The sequence below is a fragment of the Taeniopygia guttata genome, chromosome 10 (genome assembly GCF_048771995.1).
Source record: "Taeniopygia guttata chromosome 10, bTaeGut7.mat, whole genome shotgun sequence".
Lineage (NCBI taxonomy): Eukaryota > Metazoa > Chordata > Aves > Passeriformes > Estrildidae > Taeniopygia > Taeniopygia guttata.
In genome coordinates, this window is record NC_133035.1 from 18,819,074 (window position 1) to 18,845,196 (window position 26,123).

At 42.9% G+C, this 26,123-nt stretch overlaps 1 protein-coding gene across 11 annotated transcripts in view; it reads right to left on the reverse strand.

Annotated features, from left to right (window-relative positions):
• MEGF11 (multiple EGF like domains 11) overlaps positions 1-26,123 on the reverse strand; it is a 253,415-nt gene that overhangs the window by 112,782 nt on the left and 114,510 nt on the right. For 8 of the 11 annotated variants that reach the window (XR_012057601.1, XR_012057600.1, XM_030281844.4 and 5 more), the window contains exon 7: positions 6,362-6,436. The exons of the other annotated variants lie outside the window; for them this stretch is intronic. Coding sequence is in view for 6 of the 8 variants with exons in the window: in XM_030281844.4 (XP_030137704.2) it covers positions 6,362-6,436 (75 nt within the window). In the remaining 2 variants the exon portion in view is untranslated. The remainder of the gene's footprint in view (positions 1-6,361; positions 6,437-26,123) is intronic. 11 annotated transcript variants of the gene reach the window in all.

Consider the following 26,123-nt stretch of genomic DNA (forward strand, 5'->3'; position numbering starts at 1 on the left):
ATTACCTCTAATTGTCCTGATTCTACGTGAACCTTCCTAACCCAGCTATATTTAACATCAAAAAAAGGGGAAAAATACCTAAAGCAGAAGACATTAACAAATTGTGAAACATGGATCAAGGGCATTTTGCTTAAATCCCTGATTTGATCAGTTCAAGATATGTCCCTCTTATATACCAGTAATCACCTGGATACAGGGTTTAGCAACTAACTCTAATTATAGAGATGTTGAGCGGTGATTTTTTTAAACTGAGAGTTAAGCTGAGAAGAGCTTCTTGACTAGAAGCCAGTGTGCTCAATCAATTAAATTATCATAAGAGAAGAAGAATCAGACCAAGGGGGAATGCGGATGTGGATGTGAGGCTGATCATTAGCACAACTGAACTGTCACCTCGGTGTAGGCTGGAATGTGGCCATGCCAGGAGATTGATGGATGAATTTTGCTCAGCAGAGAACAGCCCACAGTGAATTGCTGATAAGATCTGAAAATAAATCTTACAATATTACAAGGCAAGATAGAACTGCAGCCTCTGCAGCCTTGATGTGGCCCACAGGCTGAGCAGCTCCTCCTGTCTCTCTGCTCCCAGGGGCCTTTCCTGGGCTGAAGGAGATTTTTCTCCCCATGTTACAGGATGTTGTACCCATGATGTGTCACGCAGCAGCTCATTAACAATGGAAGTGGATGAACTTGGAAAGATTAGGATGGGTTTGTGTGACTCAAAGATGCAGATTTTCCCTGTAATTCCTGTTTTTCTAGATGACAACTTCATGTCTGCCTATTAGAGGGAGGAGAGACTCTGGAACCACAGCAATTCAAAGCCAAAGGGCAATGTGGGATAGAGGGGGTGTATGGATGAAGCTGTCTGGCAGGTTGGTTTCTGGGTTCATGGAGGTATTATTGACCTGCAGAGTCCCTGTGAAGAGGGGATGGATGTCAGACAGCTCACTGAGAAAGGTTTCTTTGCTGTGTTCAGCTATTTTAGTCCTCGCTGTTCAGGGAATTTTGCTTTAAGCTCCCTCAGTAGAAGGAGAGACAAAGACTGATCTTGCCATTTAGAGTCAAACCTTAAACAAGACAGTGGGAGATTCACAGTGAATTCATTAGGTGCCCACAGAGTCCTCAGAAAAAGGAGGCCTGAGCTGCTGTCACGATCCCCTGGCTTGCAAGCTACAGCAATGTGACTCTGGAACCAGAATTCAGGGTATAAATCATGAGAAGATGTGAACTTCCTTCATTCCTCACTTAGGAAGTTTGTGCTGTAAGAGATGTGAGGCTCATTCCCATCACTCCTCCAAGGGAATGGCTTTACAAATGATTATAAATATCATTATTTAACTCCTGTGGGAGCTCAAAGACTCCCAGCTCTGCACTATTCGGAAAAGGTATGAGCTGTGTGTGAGACTCAAAATGTCTTGTTTTGATACTTTACTGCAAGTAGATGTTTTTTTTGAATACAATGTCCAAATTGAGAGACTTTATTCCCAAAATTGCATCCTAGATAAGAGTCACACTGGCTGATTTCCGTCTGGCTTGGACATAGCTCCCACATCCCCCTTAAGAGTCCAGAGCACTCTAATTAAGGCTGTGGGTAGTGAGTTGCCTTTTTATAGCGTGTGAAGTCCATAAAGCAAAGCCATTTCTACAGCTGCCCACTAAACCTCACACCCCTTTAAGGGCATGGTGAGATCTTTCCCAAAGCTTTGTAATATTTCTGTTCCAAGGGTTTTTAGTGTCAGTGACAGATGGCCAACTGAGAGCACAAGAAAGAGCAGCTCTTAACTTATCCATAAAGTTTGAGCTGGCACAAGGAGAAGTATAAAAAATCCTCAGAGTTACATGTCTCCCCGAAGGATGAAGGTCTCCATTCCTCAGGGAAGGAAAGGGAAGGGTTTGTGGCAAGCAGGGCTGCAAAGCCCAGTATAAACCTCACTAAATAAATCGAAATCTTCCCACTGACCTAAGATGACTCTGTTAAAACCAAAACACTGAACTGAATTCAGACATATGGAAATGAGGTGCCGATTCTTTTTATTTCTGGAAATAACCCAGGGCTCCCTTTTACACTTCTCAGGTCTTCAAGCATTTGAGGCTCCTCTCATGCTGCCCTCTCACCTCTGAGCTGCCTCATCAGCAGAAAAGGGATCGCATTTGCTGTTCCTCGCGTGTCCGCCCGGAGCTCAGCGCTGCGGAGCGCTGCTCTCATCATCCCTCCTGCCTCCTCCTCCTCCTCGTTAGCTCGGCTACAGCGGCAGAGCTGCCGGGGAACGGGGCAGGCTCCGCTGGGGCTGCCCCAGCGCTGCTCCGCTGCCATCCCGGCAGGAGCCCGGGCAGCGCCCGGAGGGTGGGAGCGCTGGGTGCCAGGGATATGGAATTCCCAGTTAACCTCGGGGGCAGAAAATCACCTGGCCCAAGGACAAAGCTCCTTTCCTTGGCTCCTTTGCTTGGCAAACTCTGTCATCTCCTGACTGACAGGCAGATCTTTCGGTTCCCAGAGCCTTCAGTGCCTACGGGAAAAAAGCACAACTCCCTGCAGGGAATAAGAGAATCCCAGAAACTAAAGAAAGGCTTGAGCTGGAAAGGACAGAATGGTTTGGGTTCACAGGGACCTTAAACATTGTCTCGTTCCAACCCCCTGCCATGGGATATGGAGATAAATTCCAGCCTTCCTCTAGAAATGCTAAAATAATTTGTCAGCTGGTTTAGATGGCTCTGTGTGAACACTGTGCCCATCAGCACGCACCACTCTGCTAGTTCTTCTGTCATTCACAATTTTTTGCTGCAGTGATTCCATATTTACTCCTATATCAGTAATGTAAATATTTATAGGAGTATGTGAAATAGCAGAAACCCACCAGAAATACATTTGATGTTTATTCCACATTGACAGCTGCTTTTTGAGATTTGTCATTTAGGTTTTATTCAATTATTAATACATGTTGTTGATAATTGTATGGTGCTGATTTTTTAATCAGAATATCCTTCAGTACTGAATCAAACATGTCAAAAAAATTTATTTTATTTGCACAGCTACTCTAATAGAACTTGCAACTAAATCTGTGATTCCATCATAGAATGAAATCAGGTTTGTATAGAATGAACAATTTCTTGGGAAATGCTGAACCTTATTTTATTATTTTGATTTTTCATTGATTGGCTCCAAATAGCACCATAACTTCTTGGTTTTCCTCCTGAAGTGGATGACATCTTTTCCAAAATCTGCACAGGATTGTGAAAAACATTCAAGTTTCTCTTTGGTTTTTCTTAAAGGACATTTTATAGAGTTTTCTTAAAGAGATTTCTGAGAACTTGCAACCAAGGCACCCAGAAGAGCGACTTGGCTGCTGGGCTGGCACTGCAAGAAAGCCCAGGGGGAAGAAGGAATGTCTGAGTCATCCTCCCAACTCCCTTTTCCAGGTCTCTGAGAGCAGCAGGGAATTGTTCCCAGGCTGCTCCAGCACAGGCAGAGATTGATTTGAAGCTGCAGGATGTTCCAGAGGCCTCGTGCTCTGCCCAGGGCAGCTCAGGAGGGACAGGGACACCCCTCTGCTCCCAGGGCAGGGCATGAAGTGTTGGATACGGGTTGGATACTGAGCATGAGCAGCAAAGCAGCTTTGCCTTCTCCCCCCTGCTCCCCTCACTCTTACCCTGCTCACAAAGGAATATGATTAAGATGTGAGTTGTTTAGATCCATTTTTAATATCTCCTAATCAAAAGTGGAAGCTTAAGGAGCATGTAAGGAATGACTTTGATATTAAAGAGACAGAAAGAAGAACAAATAGTTTAATTTGCTTCTTGTCTTTCTTGGCTTGGGAATTTGAAGCAGATGTTCATATGCGAACACAAAAAACCCATATTCCATCCAAGTCTGAGCACAAATTGCCTGGATCAGAGGGAAGATGTCTGGAGAGGGATGCACCAGGGTGCTGCCTGCTGGGAGAGGTGCAGGGATGGCACAGGCAACAACCTCTGCGAATGGTCTGAGTTGTGGGATGAAAAAATGAGGGAAGAAATCCTTAAAATGGAATAAAATACTTGCAGGAAGCCCTCCTCATAAAACAAGTGTGTGTTATTGCAGTATCCGTGGATCTGAAAACTGGGAAAAAATGCAGATTGAGTATTACAGTAAGATTTTAATGGAGATCTTCAGAGACAAAGAAGGATGAAATGGTAAAAGAAAGGGGCTGATTTCTGCATCTTGAACTGATGAGAGCATGGGGTGGCACATATGAAACCTCTGATTAGTCATAAATAGGAGAAACAGACTCTCCATGTCATCCAAATTCTAAAGGGCTGCAATGTCAGATTTTCAAGAGGGTTTTGATTCATTTTGGTCTGTGCATGTAATGAGGAATGAGAGCTAAATTGTAGAAGCCACAGCCAGGCACAGGAGAGAACCCAATCAGCACAGAATCAAACAGGAGGGTGTGGGATGTTTCACAGATCTCTTTAATCCATCACCTGAGAGAAATGGCCCAGTGCAGCAACTACCACCAACCTTCCAGCTACTCCACAGAGTCACTTTGCTCTCTAGCACAATTCCCTGCCCTCCAGGCTGACTCCAAACCTCAAGAAGAGCCAACCACTCACCTCAGTATTGCCAGGAAAAGAAGGGATGTGCACACAGGCACAGGCACAGAACTTCCCAAGGGTAATCCTGCCCCATCCCATTCAACATGGAACCATCACAGATGGACATTATCACTGATTCCAGTGTTTCCTATGGGCTCATGATGATAAAATGCTTTTTAGATACTTAATTTCCACCTGTTTTAAAGAACCTCAGGAATACCCCCAGCTGTTCACATGAAGATGGGAGAGGAAGGCGATGAGTATTAACAAAGAAAAAGACTTCAGGCTTGGTTATAAATCTGGGATATTTGATCCCACAGCAAGACAGTCCTTGAGCTCTTACCATTTAAAGCCAGATCCAGAGTGTGCAGGCATGAGTTCCACATGCACATATAGGCATTCCAGTGGATTTATGGAGACATTGCCAGTTATTTCTCTGGAAGCCAAAATGTGTCACAGGGACTTCTGTACCTCACAGGCTCCAAGCACAACTCATGTCCTCCCCCTTGGAGAGTTCTAGTCACAGCCATCGCCTTCACCACCACGTTATGTTACAGGCCAAATACTCTTCCATTTTTGCTTCTATGTGTTCTGCATGTTCGGGTTTTATGTAGGAAATTACAACCTTTCAGAATGTCTCTCTGTGCTTAGATTTGTATTGGTAGCACAGTATTTACCTTGCATTAACTGAGCATAAACTGAGTGCAAAATCTGGCCCTTCATACAATGGGATAATTTTGGCACTGGGCCCAGACAAGAACAAAAAAACATTTGTCTGAATTTAATCAGTTGGTGTTACTTGGCAGTGCAAGAAGTCTTTATGCAGGTATTTATTTGTCCCAGCAATAACAAGAATATTGGAATTTATATCCAGGAGATAAGCGAATACCTTGTCACTCAAGCACAACTAACAAGGGAATTGCTATTTGGTGCAGACATGTAAATGCCAAATGCTTAGTCTGGTTATTATTGTAAATTCCATTTTTACAACCTCTTGTTTTTAGAATGGTCTCTAATTGATTTTTAATTATATTTTTCAATGACATTTAACTACACGTGCTTTGTAAATAAACCCACACACATCCCAAAATATATTAAAGGAGCAAACACCGACACAGTTGAGGCTCTCTTTTCCTGCCTGCTCTGAGTGCTCCCAGTAGATGCTTTGCATAATGAAACGAGATCAAAGTGGTTCTGGGTAGAAGTGGATGCAGTTCTACCATAGGCAGCTGATGCCAGAAGATTTGGTCCTCAGACTGACAACAGAATGAAGGGGATGAAGCATAAAATGAACCAGAACATCCAATCCTGTGCCCTGTGATTTACCCCAGTTGAAATGTGGCCAGGACATACTGACCTAGAGCTGGTTTAATGTTAAACTCATGAGGTCTTTAGTGATCAGAAGAAACTTTAACACCTCTTTAACCTCAGAGTACCATATGAAGGGAGAAGCAGAAGGAGTCTCCTGTCTCCAGTGGGTGTTTTGGAGGTGAGCACCAGGCAGGCCTGTGGTACAATGTGCAGCATTCAAGGCCATGGAACTATAAATTGCATCCATCCAGCTGCCTAAAGCACAGGTTTGGGATGAATTTAAAAATCCAACCCAGTTAACTGAAACACTGCATGAAGCTACTCAATTCCCTTGAGTTTCTGCCTCAGCATCCCTCAGGTTTGGGGTCCAGAGGGCTATGTGCCATTCAAGAGAGAAACCATGCCCAGGGACAGGCTGGCAGCAGCTCCCTCAGCTCTCACCATGCTACAGGAGCCATTGGATTTTTTGGAAGCCACTCACTGTTGTAGTTGCTGTTTCCACCAGTCTCTGCCGAAGAGGTGCTGGACTCCCCCAGCCCATCAGAGGTGGCCAAATCTTATGGAAAATCAAAATAACAACTTGAAAATACCACTTCCCATGCATTCCTGAAAACACTGTATAACCTTGATGAAGTCAGCAGGATAACAACATGTGAGGACTTGCACCTTTTTCACCCAAACTTGCATTTCTGAAATTTCCCACATACCTTTCCCATGGCCAGGATGTCACATTGTTATTAGCAGGGCTGTAATTTCATTAATGGTCACAAAGAAATGGAAAACACTGGAAACCCAGAATTTCGTATTTATCCAATTTCCAAGCTTAGCAATTATGGCAGAGGCATAGTGCTTTTGCTGGGGAAGGACCTGATTCCTTTAAGCTGTGGCACTCATAAAACCCATGGGGCTGGGGAATGACTCTATTGATCTTGGGTAAGATTCACTCCTGTGCAGAGATCCAGCACAAGCCAGCATTTCCCATCAATTTTGTTTAAGCCCCATCCTGTGGAATAAAGCAGCACGCAAATCACACATTCCTGGGACAATGATGCTTTGTTCCTAAATATTGCTACTCCTGAGGAGACTACAAAATGCTCTCAGAGGCTGTCAGAAATGAGATGTGTCTTGCCAAAGGTCACCCAGCAGGGAGCAGAGGAGCTGGGACACATCCAGGTGCCAGAGCAGAGATCTCTGTCCTGTGCTCTGCCCTTCTCCACGGTACAAACACGCAGTGACAGCTTCTGCCCCCCAAAATGTCTTATCAAAAACGCCTCATGTAAAGTCTGCCTGCACAATGGGAGCTGAGTGTTCCTCACAAACTGCATTCATTAATTCAGGCTGTTTATTTTAATGTCAATGAAACCTGATTTAATTAGTTGTTGTATGTGTTCTGCATAGATGACTAAATCTCTTCTGATTTTTTTTCAGTGGGTACGTATCTCACCTGATCTCTTTTTTTTTGCAGTAGTAGCTTTTGTTCACTCATATCTCCTCCTGTGGGATCTGAGGAAAAAGAATGCAACTGGCATCCCTTTCCACCCCTTAATGAAAGTAGGGTTCTGTTCCTGCCATAATTTGAAGACTGGTAAAGCATCTTTGCTGACAGTTTAAAAACTTTCAGAACACAGAAATTAAGGAAAAGGAATTGGAAATCTCAGGGACAGAGTCCAGCAGACAAAATGCACACTCAGTTCATTAACTGACTCTGAAGAAATGTGGGTTCTACATTTCATATGTGTCACAAACTCTTAAGAACAGCAAGTGTTTGCTAATGGACTTCTGTGGGGAAAGAAGCTAAACCAAGTGTCAAAGTTCTCTGCACTTCTGTGTCTCAGCAAAACTGGCTGCAAAATAGAGTAAACTGGGGATGTATTTCAGGGAGCTACAAGTAAAGTTTCAGATTAATCCATCCCTGAACTTGTGCTGTTGCTCAAAAGAGTAACTGGAAAACAATCCTGGTAAGGTTTCATGCAGCAAGGATAAAAATCCTTCTTCAGCACAAGTCAGTCCTCTTATTTCCTGAGGAAGGGAACAAATGTTCCTGTGGGGATCCGATAATTGTTTGTTGTTTCTTTTTAAGCAAACATATATGCACCTGCACTTATGAATAGTTATGTTTTTATTTGGCCATAAAGTGTCCAAGTGGTCCTTTAAGCATATAATTCCTCACCTAATTGCACAGCCCTGAGTATTCAGGGACAAATTGTAATTACAAGTGCAGGTTCATTCTGCATGGACAGTTTCTGTTTTAGTATTTTTAACTGCCAAAACACAAATGGTTTCAAATTATAAGAATCCCACCACTTCCCATTTTACATGAGCACAAGACAAATCTAATAACAAATCTTTGAAGGATCTTGGAGTTCAGGTTGGCCCAGCAGCAGGTGCTGTGAGAAATCCCCCTCTCTTCAGACACATGAAGTGAGAGAAATGCAAGGTAGACCAAAAAGAATCAATTTGTCACAACCAGTAAAAGAGAGCTGAAGCTTCTGCTTTCATTTCTGATACCTGAACTGGCAAAGCACTTCAGCAGTGACATTTATTGATCACGTAGCCTCAAAACAAAGCTGGGGAAGCGTGGAGCCTGGACAGGCAAGAGGTATGCATTAAATACAACAGGGAAGTTCCAAAAATTGCTTTTAATGGCAGAAAAAAAAAAGAAATAAATCCCATTTATAGAGCTGGGAAGGATGGGAAGCATGCAGCCACTCTTACCGGCAAGAAAGTGTTGGGATTTTGCTATTACATGGCTTTTCCTGTCATGTTTGATCACTATTTTAGATGCAGAGGGGACATTGTGCCTGTTAATGTCACTGGCCTCAATCATGCAATCCTTAATCAAGCAGAAATCCCTGCAGCTTTGCCCATAAAAGAATTACAGACTTAGTTATAGGTTTTCTGGTACAGATTTGACCCCTGCTGCCTCCCTGCTGCAATAAAACTCCTCAACCCTTTTGGATCATTACTCCTACAACTTGCCTGAGGGCACAGGGGGTGCAGCATCCATGGGGGGGCTGTTTTCTGGTTTAATCTAAGACCTGAGGATCCAGCCAGTGATGTCCTGGCCAACAGACAGCATGAGAAACCATCTAAACCAGGGCCAGGGCTGGGAGGGAATTCTTGCCCCGCAGTAAAACATCCCACTAACTCACATTCCCCACAATTTTCTCATCCTTGCCAGAATGTCCTTTATTTAGAATAAAAAATAGGCTTCTTTAATGGCCAAAAAGGTTATTAGGATTGTTTATTCTAAGCTCTGAAATATTTGTTCAATGCTTAATTTGCTTATATGTCTTCTAATTACATCAACATTGGGGTTCTGCCTTTGTAGTTGTAATAGGAGGCTGATATAAAACCAAGACCAGAAAACATTAAGCATTGCAGTGACTGGAGTTGTTTTTTGTGGCATTTTTCATCTCATTGCTTGTTTACCAGAATGAAATTTCCAATGCAATTCTCTTTTTAACCTACAATATTAGGTGACAATATTAAACATGTTCACTGGCAGATGATTATTTAGCAGAGACAAAGCCAAAAAAAGCCATACCCTGCTCAAGGCAGAGCCTGCAACTCATTATGTTACATAATTCAAGGTCAGAGAGGAAAGAATTGAAAATGCTTTGGAAGGGAAGGGACCTTCCAGGATCCCAGGTTGCCCCAAGCCCCATCCAACCTGGCCTTGGACACTTCTGCAAATCCATACAAGAATTCCTACAATGTTTGGTGGCCTGGTTGTATTCAAAGGCCATGTTTTCAACTGATCTTAAAATCCCCTCCATGATCAACAAGAAATTCTTCTGGATTCTCATTTTCAAGTTTAAAATTGTGCCAGGAGACATTAATTACAAACTAATCTAAATGCATCATCACCACATAGTTGATTGACCTCAGCCCTGGAAAGTGAAGTGTGTTCCTAGGTGTAACCAAAGGTGATTTTTGGGATAGGGCTCAGTATCCACAGGGTCTGTGGAAGCTGCTGAACATCAAAACTGACTCAAGACACCTGAAATTATTCTCCACTGAGATCCACAGGAACATTTTGATAATGTGAAGGGCTATACATCATTAGAACTCTTTATTGAAGGTACACTTTGTGCTTTGCTTGCCATATTATAATAGCAAATAGTAATGGAATGGTAAATGGAGAAAAATATTTTTTCTGTTGTCTTTGTTTGAATTGCTCAGTGTGTGAGAGCAACACGTGTCTGATTTTCATCTCTCCTTGAACAGCCTGAACTGACAGATTGCCCATAATCTGTTCTACAATCTCAGTGCCAGAACATGACAATAGTCAGCCCCATGGAGTGGTTTGGGAATCTCAAAGGGAATAATTTCCCACTAACCAATAGCTGAAGGGTGACCCAGTTTGGAGAGGCCTGGAGAGAGACACATTGCTGGTGGCTCCAAGCATGTGTGGCTCCACGCAGGCACAGTTAAAAGGCAGATTAATCAGCACTCAGGTGTGAGGAACAAAGCCAAGGAGCCCTACGGGGACCACACGGCACCCAGCCCCTTTGGAAAGCACGTTATCAATTAACCTAGGCTGGGCTTTTTTAAACTGTGAGCATCCAAACATTCACACCAGCCTTTCTCCAGCCTGATCTGTATTCCAAAGCAGTGCTGCTCACATAAATCTCTGTGCTGTTTTTTACTGGAGAGTGAAAGGGAGAAAACCCGCCGTTAAATCAATAGGCTGCGTTGCACACCACAGTATATGAAAGTCCTGGTGCTGTGCTTATCACTTGTGCTGCCACCAACTAATTGCTGTCCCTTGCACTTCATTATCCCCTGTAATATGGTTACAATAACAGAGGATGACAAATAAGAACTGTTATCTTCTCCAGGCCAGTCTTTCCTCGCAGGGTGAGTTCTCATTCCAATCCATCTATCTGGATGAATAAGATTTACCAGATTACACATGGACTTAAAAGGTTTAACACGAGCAGTGATGGAGAGCTGCCTTAGGAAATATTTTTACAGGCACACTTTGGGGAATCTGGCACAAAGAACTCTTTACTGCTGCTTTTGTACCCACCGTGGTTTCCTTTAGCTCTCCCTGCATTTAAGGCAGCAATGCTGGCAGACAGAAAACCTGGTTCTATAAAATACATCCTTCCTGAATCAGGTCTGCCAGTCATTCACACACCAGAGAGGTGGTCTGATTCTTTTGATGTTAAATTAGGTCCTGGAACTAATAAAACTGCCTACATTGATTATGAAGCAGAAACAGGCAAAGAATATTATGGATAGGAGAAAAGAGTTTGTGTGGCAAGAAAGGATAAAAGTATCTGATCATTAATGGGTGGCCTAGTTAAAGGAAGTCCTTTGTTGCAGCAAAAAGGAGGAACTGTAGAAAATGTGAATGAAACCTCCAACAGCCACGTTAAGGCCACCCGGTCTCAGGTGAGGCTCAGGAGGGGAAGAGGAGCCTCTTCTGTGTCTTCCAAAGTCTCTGCAGGAGATCAGTTTTTCCCATTGGATGTAAAGGACGTACATGGCGTCAGAAGGAAGGAGAGATGGGGAAGCCATTATTACAAAGTCTTTGTTTATGCTAAAGATCCTCAAACCATCCGTGTGGGGAGGCAAACCCATATGGACTACAGGAGAGAGCAATGGAAACTCAGATGTTTCAGCAATCAAATGAATGCATTTATAAATTACATTTCTTTAATCCCATGGCAGCTTCACATGTGTCTTAAAAGTCAGCCTTTACCCCAGGCATCCACAGCACACACAAATATCACCAACATTTGTCTCCACAATTGTATTAAGGCACACATTTGCATAATTAAAGACACCCATAGGTGAAAGAGCACAAACGAAAGCATAACAAAGAACCATTTCTTTTCCAAAGCCTTCCAAACCAAATCTGAGGTAACTACTTGTCCAGTATCTGGCGGCTGGAGGTGGTTCCCACTCTTACTTTGTGCTGAGCTCTCTGTAAATTTCTGAATTTTTCTAACTCCTTCTGGAGATGTTGTTTCTTTCCTTTTAATGTTCTAGATGCTCTTCTTGTTTTCTGCTTGGTTCCAAACTAGTCATGATCAAGAATTCCTCTCAGAAAACAGCATTACATAAGTGTCCATAATTCTGTGTAAACTGGCTCTAAATACCTAAGGACCCCAACAGTCCACAAAAATAAATCTGAATATGCCCATGAATCATTGTCTCATTTGTATTATTTCAAATGCTCTGCTAGTTAATGATGTCTTGAATTGGTTTATTATTATTACAACCTCTCTGATAGTTAAATCAATCAAATAATCAGTGCTGCAGTTCATCAAATATACACCTCCAGGAAAATGCTGCTTCCCTCACATAGTGCTGAGGAAAAACTGCATTTCTTTATTAGAGACATGATTAGTTTGTCTTAATATCCTAGAAATGTGGTGAAATAGTGCCTTGGAGGTAACAGTTAAGTATTTTTGCATATGTTTATAGCATTTCTGTTTTTCTTAGAAAGAAGAAGATGTAAATTGCAGTGCACCAGTTCCGTGGTGGAGTCACTGGTGTGTCCTGGCTGCCATCTGTTACTCAACACTGCTTTGTCTCAGGCACTCGCCCCTTCCACAAACCCACCCAGCACCTTTCTCCTCACAACTGTGCTGGATCACGCTGATTTTGCTTTTTCCCTTGTATTGAGCCACTCGTTCAAAAGCTACATCTGTGTGGATATCAACATTAAAAGGAACTACTTAGCACTGCATTGACATTATCATGGCAAATTGCTTTAAAATATCACTTGTAACTGTAATTTTAGCACAATAAAATATTTTAAATTTGCCTACTGTGTCTCAGAGCTTGCCCTGATGGTGAATTACTCCTCATAGTACATTAACAACGATTCTAGTAATTGTCAGGAGCACTGATGGACATTTTGTTCTCCCCCATGAAGGGAGATCACAGCTCCAAGGACACAGGCAGTTTATTAAATTTCATAACTCTTGCTTTCAGGTAGGTGATGTGGAAGACTTACACCTATATATCAATTATAAATTTATGGAGCTAATAGCTGGTAGGATTAGAGCATCTGCAAGCTGCAGTTTTATGCAGAGCTCAGGATCAAGGCTTCCCGTGCAGTGCCTCCCATTACAGGCTAATAAAGATGAATGTGGCCAGTGTTGCTCAGAGAGAGCGCTCACTAAATGAAGAAAGCAGCTCAGTGAATGTGGAATCTGTACAGAAGCCAAACCCAACTCCTTTTTCTAACTCAGAGATGCAACATTTGGGCAGCTGCCCAAGGAAGGGAAGAGAAGGAAAACCAAGTCTGCATGCATTTTTATTTCTCACTGACTCTAAGCCCACAGTTATAAAACCTAACTAAATTCTTGATTTCTTTATATGCGCCGTTCCAGACTCTTTAATCTGTGATTATAGGAATGTAATTGATATGCAGGCCATGTTAAATGCATTATGGCAACTCTGCAGTTAGGGAAGTAACATATTCCCACTAAATTTCAGTATGATGCAGTGCAAAGTGAAAACAAGATAAAAGGAATTCAGAAGATGAGAACTCAGTGGGGTTTCATAATCCTCAGCATGTGCATAGTTGAGAGGCAGAGCTCTAAATGACCTGGACAAATCTGCATAAAGTTTTTTAGCAAACATAAATGAATTCCTGAAGTAATCACTCCATCAACACATGGGATTGTATCTCCACCTCTCCCACTCTTCACTTCTTCTTGCAGAAGAAGTCTTGCATAATAAGTAAAAACTGCACTTGCAATGTGCTATTTTTTGAGCCTTTAGGATGAACACTGCTCAACCTGACTACCAGGTGGATATATTTAATAATTTATCAAAAACATCTATGCTGTGCCTCATTCCAAGGAGAGAAATAAGGAATGATAATCTGTAAACATTAGTTTGTTACACAGGTTTCAGAATCTAAAGGATGAACACCAGTGTAACCTCTGCATTGGACAAGGGAGAGAATTTGGCATTGACAGTGTGTTCCAAATTTGCCCCATCCGTCTGAGGAAGGTTCTCAAAGATGGGATGGTTAAAAATTTAGCTTGGAAAGGAAGTTCCATTTGGAAAAAGCAAAAGTCAAATTCTGGTTAAACTGAAACAATGTCACACAGTGGGACTGGATGATCCTGTGGATCTTTTGCAGCACTGATTCTGTGCTCGACCTGACACAGCAGGGAGTGACTTCCAAAGTGCTCCTGGACAATGGAGAAGCTCCTCACTGGAGAGAACCCAGTGAGTGCCATTCTAGACATGCTCTCTGTACTGGGCTGTTCTCTCAGGGTCCTGGTGCACAGGACAGCCCTGCCCAGCCTCCCTTGGGACCACCACCCACAGCCCAAAGACCCAGAGGCTGCATTTCAGCTCAGCCCTGGACCCTCAGCCACTGCCTGAGCTGAGCTGGAGCTGTGCTGGTCTCCAGCTCTGTCCCAGCCAGGCCTTTGCCTGCCCAGGGACACTGCTGATCCCAATCCCATGGACTGAGACCCAGCCTGACCTCACTGCAGCCTCCTCAGCAAGGACCTGCTTGGTCCTTCCCACTTCAAACATGGTTAAATTTGCACATTTCTGAAATAATGGGTTTGAAATCATAGGTCATTTGTTCACGGTAATTAGTGTGTGACATCACTCCTGCTAACGTTCAACATATGGTCTAATGCAATACTACATTATTTATTGCTACATTATGTTACATAAGTGCAAGACATACAAAGAATCAAGCAGCTGAAGCCTGCACTTGGTTATGTTAATCCTCTCAAGTACCACGGTATTTCACAGCACCTCTTAATAGCCAAATCTTTTCTGCATCTCTGCTGCCTGGCAGTCTGGCTAAGAGAGATGTGGGGGATCCATTCCTGTAGCTGAGATCTCACCCTGCCTGCAAGTGCCTCACCAGATGGTCAGCATATTGCATTTTCCCCTTGGTAACATCCTTTTTTCTCCCTGCATCTGGAACTCAAGTAGGAAAATACTTCTGTTGTTTCCTGTAGTGCTGGAGGTAGGGATATATCCTCAGCTCCTGCAGCTGCCCATGTCTGCACAGTGGTTTAATATGAGATACACCTGAATTTTGTTGCTTAATTCCCCCTCTCACAGCCTGGTGATGCATCAGGCAGGGAGCTACTGTCTCTTTGATCAAGAATTTCCACAAAACAATTGCTTATTTGATCTCAGGTGCTTGAAGTGTTGCTTATCCTATTCCAATGCTGGTTTGAAATGGCTTTTAACATTCATGACTTTCATCCTAAGATGCCTCTGTTAGTTGATCAAAAGGTATTCTTGACCCCATTCAAAAGTTCTAGAGCTCTTCCTGCCTATTGTCCCTTAATTAGAGTCACAGCCCCAGCGTGATGATCTTCTCCAGGGGGACACTGAGTCACACAGGAGGTCACTGGCATGAGGCTGCAGCCTCTGGATTGCTTCCTTGCTCTCAGCACCAAGGAATGGAATGGCTTTTTAGAAAATCCTGTGTTTGCATTAACTGGTAATGTGTTTGTGAGGGAATGACTTTTTTATTGTAACATTTTAGCAACAGCTCAGAGCTTTGAAAAGGCATCAGTTTAATATGCTCACCTCCTCAAAGAGCTGATACTCTAAAACACTTTCCAAAAGAGTTACACACATTACACAGTATTTTAGGAGTTCATTTCCCAGCATTTCCAATTTCTTTAGAGAACAATATCCTGAAATCACCAATCATTCCAGAGCCTACACTAACAGGACAGCTTGGCCAACACAGAGTCCAAATGTGCTGCCTTGGCAGTGCCTGGGTGGGGTGTCCCTGGTGGCACCAGCCTCCAAAGCCACTCTGCCACTCCTCTCCTGGACAGAGGACAGAAAATACAACCTTGGGGTCTGCAGAGCTCTTCCTCTCACATGCTCTCGCTCCTCCCACCAACTGCAAATGCACAAGTTTGGGGTTTTCCCCATCCTAACTCTGTTATTCCAGTAAACCCCTGACAGGCTCAGCCTTGGCCAGTGCTGTGCTGGTCTCGGAGCCGGCCGCTGTTGGCTCCATGGGACACGGGGGAACTTCTGGCAGCTTCTCACAGAATCTTCTCACTCCTGTGGTCCCCCACAACCAAAGCTGGGATGCAAACCCAGTGCAGTGACTGCCCCTGTTTAAACTGGCCCCAGCAGCCAAAGGCAAGATCCACATAACCCAAGAAAGAATCTTCAGAAAGAATCTTTCTGCAGAAGAAAATCTTCAAAAGTTCTTTGTATCAGGAATCTAACTCTTACTTTCAGAAGGGATAGAAGGTTTAAAAGCTGATGTGTAACAGGGTTTAAGTGTGTAACCTGTGGATGCTGCAGCAGATTTCTCTGTGCTGTCTGAGGTGGTTCTGACTTTGCTGGAGCACTCGTGGGGCATTGACAAACCCAGGCCTGGCTGCCAGGCCCCTCGAGGAGCTGCACAAAGCTCCTTGTACTTGGGCATGTTCTGGCATCACAGCTACACAGATCCAGTCTCAAAGTGCAATGTAACACTTCTGAGAATTTCCCTCCCAGTTATTCCTCACTAATGTCTCTCGCTGAGGTCAAATTCCTCTTCCCCTTTTACAAATGTGTAATACCTGCTTTTCTCTCCAGACTAATTTTGTTTTATAAACTATTAGCTTCAAGGAGTTACTGCAGAGTAACACTGTTGTGTGATCAGAATATAAACCAGAGGGAATTGCCTGTGTGTGTTCTGATCTATACCATACCATCAAACTCTCCTTTTCCCTATTTTTTCACTCTCTGCTAGTTATCCCTCCCAGACATCTTCCAAATCCATTTATTGGGTTTTGTATTTAAAGAAGAAGCAATGAACCCACAGAACTCTCCCTTCATTACCAGAGTATTGTAATAGCATCTTTCTTTACCCATAAATAGCATTTCAGCACTGTGAACATCTGCACTGTGGGAAGAGAAAGTGGAATTGTCAACGGTCTGAACAACATCAGCTCAGAGACTCCTGGCTAAAAGACCTTCCAGTCATTATATTTTGCATATTCAAAAGCACAACTATATCTGGAGAGCTTGATTTGCTTTAAGACATTTAAGATTCCTCTGATCTCTCTTCAGAAGGACCATCAGCACACCTGAATAAAATTTACATTTTCATGTGCCAGGATATGGAAAATTGTCTCAGGAATATGATATAACTCTGCAAACTTGAGTCAAATATTTTTTTTCTGTGGATCTATCTAGAAGAGACAATTTGACAGTGTAGGGTGAGAAGTTTATTCACAAGCACTTCAGGTAACCCACTTAATTCTCACTGGCTTCCCTGCATCACCCACACATTCAGCCCAGAAGCACATCACATGGCTCAGACCATCTCCCTTGCCTTGTGGGGCAGCTGAAGTCATAGAAATCATTGAAGTCCTTAAAGCCTCTTAAAGAGCAATGCCCAGGGTGCCATATTCCACTGGCTTTCCATAAAGGAATTCCCATGGAAGTCACTGGGATCTCACAGAAAACAATCAGTGCTGGATGTGTTCCCAAGCAATTCGTCTCTTCAACCACAGGTTCCAGCTTTGGAGATGGAAATGAGTTCTCATTACTGCCAACAATTTTTACATACCTAATTAATTCTCTGAGCTCCCTATTAAAACTTGGTGCACAGTTTGGTCACAGTCTATATTTGGCCTTTTTGCTGGAGAAAATTCCATCTATTTGATAAAAGACCCTGTAAGATTTAAAAAAAAACTGGAACTAACCTTGACATTTGAGTCCCAGAGACATTTCATCCAAGAAAAACTGGATAAAGATGACAGGATTTGATGGCAAGGAGTGTTTTTTCTGTACAGTATGAGAAGAGCTTAGACAGCATCCTTGGATAAAAACAAAGTCACACTTGATTCATACTGATTTATACAATAATCTAAACAGAACTCTTGAAGGATAAGGAGGTGTGGACGAGATAGGGATGCAGTTCCCTGATACTGATGATGCTTTAGGTTATGGATAAAGCTAGGAAGCACAGAAAGCTTTCTGCCAATGTCCCTGGGATCCTCTGCTCTCAAATCAGAGTGCTGTGCATGGGGTGCTCAGGCATTAGGCACACAGCTGATGGGCTTTTCCAAAGCTGCTCGTAACAGCAGCACTTACTCCAGCCAGACACTTACCCATAGGCTTTAATTGAAACTATTTCAAAGCATGAGATTAATGTCAAACCTGTTCTCAAAAGCTTTGTTGAACTGGGTTTAAATGAGTAAATACCACAAGCAAGGAGAGCAGTAAAGGAATCCACAGAACTGGAGCTGGGTAAACCCAGGGGCTGCAGGAATGGGATCCCAGCCTCACACAGAATATTCCCAACAAGAAGTAATGAACATGCCTGAAAGGGGATCCAAACAGGCCTTTGCCTGTTGGTGTGGATCTTCCCCTCATCTCTGCCTCTTCCACTTCCTTTGTTTGTTCACTGATGGCTCATCCCTGGCTCCAGGGAAGAACACCTCATCTGAAACAGCTTTAAACCCCAACTCAGGGCTTACAGACCCATCCCCACCAATCCAAAGAAGACTTCTTTTGATGCATAGTTATGTTTGAAAACATGTTTGTGATAATATTTTTGGTAACTTATCCTTCTGGAACATCCAGGTGGCACCAGAGCTGAGCCAGACCCTGGGAGAGCTGTGGACACCCCAAGGAGTTGTTATTTGGTGGGTCAGTCTGTCCCCTTTAGGGGACACTAAAGGGGCCAGGGACAGACTGGATGCTCCAACACCAAAAGTTGCTGCAATGTGTAAGAGGCTCCCTCTGTCTCTTGCCTTTCCTTACAGGGAATGAAGAAGAGGGACATAAAACCTTTCAGTCAGTTGCTGAAGACTTCACTGTTGCAAAGATAAAGTAGTTGGAAAGGAGCTGGAGTCATTTAGCAATTAACTGACATTTTAAAAAACAATTCTTTTGCAAGATTCAGGCAACTCTTTTTATTATCTAGTTAATGGTAGCACTTAGAGAAGCTAATTTTATGTGTAATAAAACTTCATTACTATCCCTTCTTCGGAGGGAAGGGTGCAGGGGACAATTGGAATAAGAAACATATGGTTTCTTATACTTTCTCAGTCATATACATGCATGTGATGCACTATAGGTACCTAAAACTTTCTCCTTTATCTTTTCTCCCCTCTTTCTTTTCCTTTTTGGCTGTGTACTGCTGTCTTCTTTCATGTCAGAGGTCACCTATCAAATCCTACTCTGCTTTCTTTTCCCCATCACAAATCAATGACGAGGACAACAGAAGGTTAGAGTCATTTTAAACGTAGCACTGATGTTTCTCCTTGCTTATTTGAGGTCTGGTGAGTCTCTTACAGGCAGAGATTCCTAAGGAGAATGTTCCAGACCAGCAAAAGTGGGAATGTGCTGACCCCCCACGTGCTGCAGCTCAGGGAACGGGGATGAGCTGCCTGGCCAAGCCCTCTCCAGCCTTTGGATCCTTGTGGGAACTGTCAGAGCAGTAGCTGGTGTGAGATGGAAGGGAAATGAAGGCTGAGCAGGGAGCACTGTCACACTGCAAGGTGACAGGATGACATGGCTTTTAACTCTTTTTCAATCAGTGGAGTTTTTCAGCTAACTCACCCCAATTCCCATGGAGATGGTTTTCTACTAGTCATTGTTATTAACCTGATATTTATTGTATTCAGAGTGACAAAAGTGGACAGATTGACATTTCATATAATATAGATTTTAAAGCAGAAGATTGAGATCTCATAAGGAAAGTGCAGATTTTCAGAGTACATCTACTTTTTCTAACACAAAGAAAGGAAAGAGCAACAAACCAGAGCTGGGGTTGCATAATTGCCACTACAGCAAGCAGGAACTTCCTCAGTGGGAAAATTCCAGTCTGTGTCAGATCACTGCATAATTCAGGTGCCTTTCACAGCTGCTCCACCAGTGCCACCTCACAATAACAATGCTGTTTGCTACAGGTGAGGAGTTACAGATTTGTGCTGTAAAAATTTGTCCATTTTGCTGCTGAGGTGCCATCAATTGGCCCCCACTGAGGATCTGCTTGTGTCTTCCCTCTGTAGGCTCAAGAAAAAGTAGCTGGACTGTGTGAAAAAGGCACTTATTAAAATACAAACACTTCTATCACAAAGAAAGATCATCTGGAAAGTGCTGGCAAAGGATATTTTGTTCTTTCCTTTTCCTATTTGTTCTAGCAGGACGAGCCAAACTCAGCTGTCACTTGTAATGCTCCAAGCAGAACAAGCTGGTGGAAACTACAAAACTCCATTTGTAGTTATAAGTGCTAATTTACACCGTGGGAGGAGCTGAGCCACTGGCAAATTCTACTGGTGCTGCTCAGCTTTAACCAAAGCAGGATTTTTCTCTGTATCTTTAACTTCTCTTAGAGTTGGAGGACTTTTATGAATATGTTTAACAATGAGTACCCCAGGGACACCTGGGTAAACCAAGCAAGAGGGAGAAGAAAGAAACTATAGCTGTGTTTTCCAGACATTACCATGTATGCTCAATGAGTGCTCATGTCTTTATGCATTCCAAATCCTTGCTGTGATGGGAGCAGACCCCTGCATTACTGCAAGTCAAAGGCAGGAGCAGCAATTTTAAAAAACCTTCTGATTTGGACCCAGTTGTTTTCCATTCTTTATAATTACTTTAACTTTCAACATCAGCTTTTTCTGTGAGCAATTCAGTAAGCAAATCAATTCCCCCTATTCCTAGGAGAGATTCTGTCTAGATTTAACTTCAGAAAAAAATGCTCTGCGACAGGGTATTTCAGAAGTGTGCTCTTCATCTGAAGACAGCTCCTTCAGTCATTATTTCAGCTGCAGGTACAGTCTGTATCTATTTCCATCTAACTTTCCACAGACAGGTATATTTCCTCTGCCCTATCTCTGGTAGTGATAGCCTTTAAAAATATTGGAGGGAACTCAAGGATCTCTGCTTTTCACTGTGATATACAGAACTTTCTTCTAATCATGGGATGGTTTAAGATAAAAAACCCTGTAGAAACAGCATTGCTATCTCAGTGATCTGCACTGGTCGATTCATGACAACTTCGGTCTCTGTAGTAATTCCAATAAAATGATGCCGTGTGTCTTTGGAATCTCTTCAGAAAACACTTTTTCTGCACAGCATGTGGCACAGGAAGGCCGTGGGGCAGAACAATGTGCAGGGAAGTGAGAAAGCACTCCGGGGCAGCCAGAGGCCCGGGTTCCACGCCAGGCTCACCCTGCTCAGTCTTGCAGCCTTGTGGCAGCACTGGGCGCTCCCTCATGCGAGCTGGGCTTGCTCTGACTGCACAGCGTCTGCTTTGCTTCAAGCCATGCATATGCATATGTAAACTTGGCCTGGGATGTGCTAAATGCCTTTCTAAATATGGATGAACTCCTCAGTCGAGCCGGATCACAGTCATATTCCCACCTTTGTGAAACAGAAGAAGCAGTGGGAGGTGGTTTGTGCTTTGCAGTGCCATAAAAATACAATGTTAGATCTGGCTCCGAGCCCATTGTACAGGGAACGATCTGAGAGCCCGGGGTGGAGAGAGAAGAGCCTGACCCACTGTGAGACATGAATCACGGCCCACATTTCATGCCTTGGTCAGCCCATCAGAAATCCTGCTCTGTGGTTTCTGAATTGTTTTCGTATTTCTTCAGTATTTCCAGATGAAAGGTGCTAATGTCCCAAACATCATTATTAACTGAAATTCATTGCCTAGTCAGAATATGTAAGAGCCTGATGTTATCTGAGACACACTGAGAGCTGTATTACTACATAAAAGTAACTGCATTACACTTCACAAAGAACCTCGGCATTTGCAGAGCTGAAAGAATGGTTTGAAAAATACATTTGTAATTTTAAATTAGACTTCTTTAATCAAAGTGGTAGATTGCAGCTGCTACTCTAAACCTGGGTGCGTGACTCGGGTCCTAGTGAGGGTGTTCTTCAAACAGATGAGCAAAGTTTCAGGCTGAAAAATGTCCTTACAATTGCCAGTGCCTTCTGCAAGTACAAGCTAGAAAGGAACCTTAGGAATGAGAATTTAATGCATATTCTTTGAATCAAATAGTGCTGAGTTTTTTCCTCTTCTTTTTAGTTCTCTGTTTTTGCCGGACATTTGGAGCCTCTGTAGTCAGATTGTTTATGGATTCACTCTTGATTGTCTAAATTTTCTAGTGAGGCAGGGAATTTAGCCAGTGCTCACTAGAGAGATGCACATGGAATGGCAGAGCTGCTGCTGCCATGGAGGCACTTGTGTGGCATCACAGAACCCCAGGATGGATGGCTCTTGGCAAAGGACAGTGCAAGGTCTGTTTTTCCCTTTAGCTGCACTCCCAGCTGTGGAATTGCAGTCCCCAGGGCATCCCAGGGAGTGCATTCTCTGCTGCCTGGTGTTACACTCCCCCTGACAGGTGGAGAATGACCTGCTCTGCCAGCAGCACGCATGGACATCCCCACCACCTCCCACACCATTTCCACTGATCTCCAGCACTGGACTGGATCCTTTATCTGCCCTTCTGCTTCTCCCTCGCTGTTCATTTCCTTTACTTCCCCCCCCTTGTTATCAAGTGTGTGTTTGCCTACACCAAGAAGAAATTATCAAGGCTAAAAACCATGAACTCTATTGTAGAGGGCATCTTCCCAGTTTATTCAGGTGCTCTGATGCTTAATTAGTTACTTAATGAAATACTTGGAACAAGAAGGTACAGAGCTCTACAAATGCAAGGATCTGTTATTTATTATTCTATAATGTTAATCTGGGGGTGAGCCTGCTAAGACAACCAGAAATCTAGTGTGTGCTTGCACACACGGAGCAAAATTCATCAGATAAAACTACATTTTCTCTTTAATACCTTCACTAAATCTATTCCAATATTGAGAAACTATACAGAAGAGTTTTGCAGCTGGGCCACTGTTTAACAGTTTTCCAAATGCTGCCTTCAAAAGTGCTAATTTCCTCCAAGCAAAGCTTGGCTGATCCAGATATTTTAACATTTATGACCCTTGTAGTCTCTTTCAAAGTCCTGATTGTTAAAACATTAAAAGTTTCTACACTGTGCTAATGGAGAGAAGGTGAGCTGGTGTGAGACATCTGCTTCTTGATAATAATTATCAGAGTAATTAAGTTTTGCCATAACTGCCACAATAAGGATCCGGTTTTGACATTTATAAGAGTGGCATTATGAAAAGCTGAACTCAGAATTATCTCTTTATCATATGACTAAAACAATTACAAATGTTCTATTGATGGATGCTGTGGTCCTCTTCTCAGCACAATAATTATCTTTTAATGAGCCCACATTAATGTAAATTGGATTCATCAGGAAATAAATTTCCCAATGAATGTGAGGCACTCTACAGGTAACCTTCATGAAAGAAAAGCAAATACTAATCTTGATCCTTTGTGGACTAGGGAATTCCTTTCAGGTCTGAGACAAGGCAAAAAAATCCAGGTGGATCACATTGTTTCCTGGTATTCCAGGCAACTGGAAAATTTAATGAAATTAGATCGAATTTGTCACTTTTGTAAAATGTGCTGTGGATAAAGGATGGATAACAATGCATGTTTTATATGAGCTCCTGTTTCCATCATTCCCTAATTCACCTCAAAGAGTCACCAGTACCATGGTACAAACACAGGGAAGCTCAGTGCCAAATCTGCTGGATTACTCCAGCTGCTGTGCTTTAGGAACATGTATAGATAAGAAGCTGTGTCTGCTGTATTCACGGGGTGGAACATGACTGTATTCAATTTCCTAAACCTCTTCTATATTCTTTACCCGGAAAATTAAGTTATTGAAGGAAAAGACACAGTTATAATTGTTTTGTAACAGAATATGGGGGGAAAGCAATTCCTTTGCCCAAAATGTGAAATGCTGAGAGTCCAAGTCACTAATCAAGGAAAGGGTAAGGTGGGGAGCAGCTTTTCAGAGGAATTTCACCACACAATTAGTTGTGCTCTCCTGTCACTGGGCTGGTCACAGCACGAGAGGGATACAGGGGTGACCATGGAGCTGAGGTGTGACCCCGAGCTGTGGGGGCAACCTGCCCTAATCTGGACAGGTGAGGTCCCAAAATTTAGACATCAACAGCAGTGCTGCACCTGGATTTAGCCAGAGTTCTGGATGGGCTCGTGGGGTTTATGGTAAAAGCCTGTAGGTCCAGGGAGAAGTTTGAGGTGCATGTCCATAGCTGTCCCTCACGGGCTGTAGGACAGCCAGAGCTGGGGCTAAGGCAGGAGCCAACAATTCCTAAAAGGACAAAAGGGACCAAGGAGGTGTCCTAGTCAGTGACAGGCATAGCAGTGTCCTGGATCCATCACTGCCATCATGCCTTTTGAGAGACTTTTATCTATGCCAGAAGCCAAAAAGGTCTATGTATTACTCCAGGACTATTTTGAGGACTGAAATGTGATTTCATAGGTACAGAGGCTCACTTTGGCCTTCTGCAGAGAATGGTTTTCTCTCACACTGGAATATTTTAAATAGACTTCATTCAATTATGGTGACTACATCAGCTATTTTTCCCCCTGAAACAAACAGTGCCCTGGAACTCATCAGGAGATACACATTGAAATGCATGCAAATTGTGTACACGCATTTGCTCTCTCCCAGCTATGGCAGAAGCCTCCATTAAAAAAGCATTCCCTTCCTTACTGCAGCATTTCTCTGCACCTTCTAAATGTCAATATTATCCCCAGTGAGAGGAGGTGGGAGGTGGGAAGGTTGGGAGCATTAGGGAGCTAATTGCCACCCGAAGCTGGGAGTTGGGAACACTCCATGCCTTGTGCTGCAGGGACCCCTGCACTGTCAGGTCTCACTGCACAACCCTGAATTTACAGAGCCACCCTTTGTGTTGCCATGATCATCACAGGAAATGAATTCATGGCAACAAGAAGGTGCAGCAGTAGATTAAAAGAATGTTCTTTACAATTTATTAATAATAGGAGCCTTTGAAATAAAACACAGAAAAATGCCTGTGTAAAACTGACTTCTCCAGATCATTCCCTGTTTCCATCAAGGACTTGGCCAATAAGCTGTGAGAGCTCAGCACTAAAAGACAAGCTTGAAGGGATTTTTTTGTGAAGATGTCACAAATAAGAAATAACACTCTATTTGAAGCAGCCGTGATCACCAATTTGACTCCATATGGCATTTTTGTTGCACATCAAAAATGGATGTTAGTCAGAAACTCCCTCCCCCATCCAGTGCCAGGGAAAGCTGAACACTGAATTTCCTTGGGCACCAAGACCATGCAGTGGATGGAGCAGTTCAAAGGTCAGGAGTTAGGTTCTCACTGAATGTCACCTCTGCCTCTGTGGACAAAACAAAACCACCAGAAGACACTGCTTTTTATCCAAAATGACTCTGCCACTCCCTTTAAATATAGCCATCTAGCAAAACATTTCACAAGGATATTTATTGAAATTAATCTTGGATCTTTAATATTTTCTAATACGCCACTCTTGCTTTTCAAGTTTGGCTTTTGGAGTAGACTGCCAATAAATAAGTGATTTTTTCCCACCAGCAGGTTACCTCTTGAAGACAGTTTTCTATGGATGAAGGAAGAAGGGATGTGTTGACAGTCACAGATACCAGGACCATATGCTGCCTAATCTCATCTCGAGCACATACTCTGAACCTCATGAAATCTATGTGATATTTAAATGCATCTACACTACACAACTCCACATCCACCAGATCCCCTGTTCCATGATCTCTCTGCACACAAACACCCATTGCCTAGGTGCTCTCCAATATCAGATCCTGTGGGGTTGGGAGTTATGACAGTTTGCTCTCTGGTTTCAGAGGATTTGCTGATGTTTTCCTGACTTTGATTGACATCAGAGGTTTGATTTGCCTTCTACAATTCTAGCAAGTGTTACCTTGTTTTACCAAAGATCCTGGGCATTCAGACAAGAACCTGAGCTGAAAAGATACTGGATTGAAGGCACTACTAATGTAAGACAGAAAAGTAAAGTAAAGCAAAAAGTAAAAGAAAAGTAAAAAGTAAAGAAAAAAAAATCTGATCTAAAGGATCCTTTTTGTTTCCTTCTTTAAACAAGATTTATATTGTCTGTGTGCCTGTTTCTGCCTGTCTCCCCTTCCTCACTAGGAACTTGTTTTAACCCACTAACAGCCTTTGGCAGACTGGTGAATATCCAAAAATACTGCAGTTCTCTGGCTGCAGTTAGACAATGAGATAGAAAAGGATGGTTTTATTACTGCCCTGAGGAAAAGAACTCTTTTTTTAAGCATCAAAGGATGCATATGGGACTAATCAGTTGGAGGCAAAGGCTTTTAAATTTTGTCTCCTGA